This window comes from Erigeron canadensis, chromosome 1 (assembly GCF_010389155.1).
Source record: "Erigeron canadensis isolate Cc75 chromosome 1, C_canadensis_v1, whole genome shotgun sequence".
NCBI classification, from domain to species: Eukaryota; Viridiplantae; Streptophyta; class Magnoliopsida; order Asterales; family Asteraceae; genus Erigeron; species Erigeron canadensis.
In genome coordinates, this window is record NC_057761.1 from 47,509,211 (window position 1) to 47,513,435 (window position 4,225).

General features: G+C 33.2%; 1 protein-coding gene across 1 annotated transcript; it reads right to left on the reverse strand.

The window, feature by feature from the left end:
• Positions 1-1,594: 1,594 nt before the first annotated feature.
• LOC122586100 (protein SRC2-like) lies at positions 1,595-2,461 on the reverse strand. The gene has a single exon (XM_043758206.1). It carries the CDS (start codon positions 2,446-2,448, stop codon positions 1,681-1,683), a length of 768 nt encoding a protein of 255 aa, XP_043614141.1. The 5' UTR covers positions 2,449-2,461; the 3' UTR covers positions 1,595-1,680.
• Between the last annotated feature and the right edge of the window lie 1,764 nt (positions 2,462-4,225).

Here is a 4,225-nt window from a genome sequence, read left to right on the forward strand (position 1 = left end):
TAGTACTAAAAGTGTAAACATTGAAACTTATGTGGTTAAAATAAAAAGAATAGAAAGTACACTGTTCTTTACATGTTTTTCCATACTTTTGTTTTGTGGTGAAAATAAAAAGAATAAAAAGTTTACTAAAAAGTATTATAATTTAGTACTAAAAGTGTAAAGATTGAAACTTTTATAGTGAAAATAAAAAGAATAAAAAGTATTATAGTTTAGTGCGCAAAATGTAAATATTGAAACTTATGTGGTTAAAATAAAAAGAATAAAAAATACATTATTCTTTACAATTTTTTTTTTTTACTTTTGTTTTTAATATATATATTAATATGGATAAACTTGTGTAGCTAAGCAAAGTCATATTGTTCTTTCTAGGTCCACTTCATAGAGCATGGTGAGACATTATGTCCTTGGAAATTAAACAATTGATTAGATACAATTGATTAAAAAATTTTGAATTTATTTTGGGAAATGATCCATACACAACACATTTTAAGTATATATAAAACTGTATGCATTATACAGTACATTATATAATACATATATTTGTTGTGTATAAATAAAATGTGGTGCGTATGGATCACCTCCTATTATGACTTTATTCATTAAAAATATCGGGATGATAAGATACCACAAAGATTAAAAAAGTTACAGTTATTATAGATTAAATTAAAAACCATAAAAGATAAAGATACTAACAACTATATGGGATACGGTAGATTGAAAAATACAAAGGCAAATTTAGTAATGAGCTAGAATACAAAACATAAGTCAATATAATTAGCAACGGTACGTATCTAAAAAAGATAAACCCGCTATATTTTTTTTTATTTTTGGTAAAACCTAAAAACGGTTATTTTTAATGAGATAAATATCCTGTAATGTAACAAACTTTGGACGAATATCTATAGTAGGAAATAACTAAAGTTGCGTGTATTGTATGTAAACAATTTTAAAAATTATTTATTGTATGTAAAAAAACATACTTGACAACCATATAGAGGTGTCACTTGTCTAATTTTAATTGGTTGAATACATTTTCTTTTATACAATAAACATTATTTTTGAGTTGTTTACATATAACTTTAGTTATTTCTTACTATAAACATTCATTCAAAGTTTGTTACATTCCAAGATACCTATTTCTATCACCAGGGGTTACATTGTTTATAACCCCTACATATCCCGTTGAAAACAATTTTGAGACCCCAAAAACAATAACATATCTAACAAGGTATTTCTAGTAATTAACAATGACCTTGAATACAATGGACAGATTATTATATACAGTATATATAAATTCAACACAATTTCTCAATTAACGGTGCATTAATATAATGTTCCTGCAAATTAGTGCACATCGTAAAAATCGCACGTTTACGTCAATCAGTGTAATGTTTATCCATATCATGTTCAGTATTTAATTTCTATAAGATTTCTATTGCTTAATTCTTAAAAAAAAAAAAATTTCTCACACAAGAAACATCATTAGATGTAGCAATAAATATACAGCATCATCTAATATTGATAATTAAATTAAAACGTTAAAACCAAACTTATCCACAAGAAATAAAAAAGAATTGAAAAAAGAAAAAGAGTCCCTACATGGCTACATGAACAAACTAAAAGTCCTAAAACTAAGGCACGTAGCATAAAGATTTTGGCCACCTCAACATACGTAGCATCTCAACCACCGCAACCGCCACCACATCCTCCACCACCGCAGCCACCACCACAGCCACCGCCACACCCACCACCACACCCACCACCACTATGAGAAGCAATATCAGAAATCAACAGACCACCAAGCAAACCAGCTCCCAACCCCATACCAAGACCACTATAATTACTTGCAGGCCGCTGCTGAACAACTACCGGTTGCGGTTGTGGTTGCGCATATCCGCCGTACACCGGTGGCGGCGGTGGGTATCCACCATACCCAACCGGTGCTTGCGCCGGATACCCACCATAAACCGGTGGTTGTCGTTGTTGCGGCGGGTAAGCCGCAGGATAAGCCGTAACAGGCTCTTGAAATAATTCACCAATTTTATAAGAAAAATTTAAAATCCCTTGGTTTTTCCCAGATGGACGTGTCACTTGATAGCTAATATTTTGCACAGGTTTGCCTTCTTTTGTCACTCCGTCAAAAAGCTCTTTTATTGGAATTCTGACTTCACCTAATTTCTTGTCCCAAAACAACCCAACCGATTTGATTTTTACAATTAAGCTTAGTCGGTTTTGTTGGGCCAAAGATTCTTCAACGTTGAATTTAATTGGATGGTTCCATCTCGGGTCGGACCCTCCGTGTTTGTCGACTGGTGTTCGGTATTTGTAGAACTCGCGGTTCGAGCCAGAGATGGATGCGACTGCGTAGACCTCCATGTTGTTGTTGAGATGTGATTTTTTTAGTCCATTTGCGGAAATGAGAGTCAGGTCTAAAGTTCGGTATTCCATATTTGATTTTGTAATTTGGTTGTTATTATGATATATGGATGATGCGATTGAAAGTTTATTTATAGGGAGGATATACTCATCCGTATATGATGCGGTTAAGGAAACATCAAGGGAAAATTGATATGTATCTTCTTAGAAAATAAATACAAAATAACTACAAATACGTGTATAATTAATTCATACTTAGGTATGTTTGGCGAAAGTAGCTTTAGCTAGGGGCTGGGGCTGAAACTAAAGGCTGAAGTTGGAAGCTGTAGGCTGGAACTGAAAGCTGAGGGTTGGAGCTGAAAGCTGGGGCTGTAAATTTAAAGCTTGTATTTGTAGAAATTTGTTTGGTAAACAAGCTATAACATGTGGTTAAAAAATGTAAAATTACATTAATGGGCTTATAATTTAATTTTATATAAAAAATAAAAAACAAAACAAAAATATTTAAAATGATTTCAATTTCATACTTAAAGCATCACATAAAACGATATGTCAATGACTATTCTATTTCATACCTAACTTCATACAAATATATAAGTCGGAAAAAAAAGATATGTCAATAATTTGAGAATTAAACATTATTAAACATACATATATTATGTTGCATATGGACAAGTTGAATAACATTGTTCATTAGCTACACATATAATGTATTTGGACACTCAGCAGCAACATACATAAAGTGAGTCATATAAATAACTTGTACTAATAACTTTGTACTTAGATAATTACATAATGCACACTAACTACTTAGACTTTCTAAACATACACACATATACACCATAAAGTCTTGGTAATACTCCGTACGTAACTTACATATGTTAAAAAAAGGTAGCATATAATGCACATAATAATTTATCAGCCTCGTGCACTCCAAATTAAAGTAGCGATATCATTGCGGATCTGCTTAATTATATTAGATACTCCATCAGAAGTTTCTCCGTTGTTTGGGTAATGACCACGTACATCGTGAAGTTCATCTCGTGGTATGAAATTTGGATGTTGCTCTAATCCCCTAAACAACATATCATCTTTAGAATTATTACCAATGTAGTTATGCAAAGCAAATGTTGCAATAATGACGTCAATTTGAGTTTGCACACTAAATTGTGGCATTCCTTTGAGTATTTTCCATCGTTTCTTTAAGACTCCAGATGATCTTTCAATGCAACTTCGAAGAGATGAGTGAGACCGGTTGAAAGCTTCTTGCATGTTAGCCGGCGGTTCATTTTCAAATTGAGATAGATGGTATCTTGTCTTGGAATATGGAACCATATATCCTTGTCAAAATGGATACCTTTTATTAACCAAATAGTATCTACCTGTTAAATAATTAAGTATAAATATATGTGAGTTGTGTAAGGACCCAAACCTTTTTAAAACAAAATCGAATAATAATAAATTTTTTTTTTTTTTTTTGGTGTCCACTGCGGCGCAGTGAGGCGAGACCACCTCCACTGCGGCGCAGTGGAAATTCTCTGCCAAAAGTGAAAGAAAGCTCACTGCGGTGCAGTGAAGCAGAACCCATTCACTGCGGCGCAGTGTTATTTCTCGGCAAACAATAACCAAAAGCCCACTGCGGCGCAGTGAGCTAAAACAGGCTCCCACTGCGGCGCAGTGGGGGCTACCTGCAGCCAACCACTTGTACAAAATCAGGTTTTCCCGCACTTAACCCTAAAAGTTAAACCAAAACACCATTTCAACTTCAACATTTCCGAATACCAAAATATGACCGTTAGAGCATATAAATCATCCATACATTGAAATCATTCCTTTTAACAAGACTTTT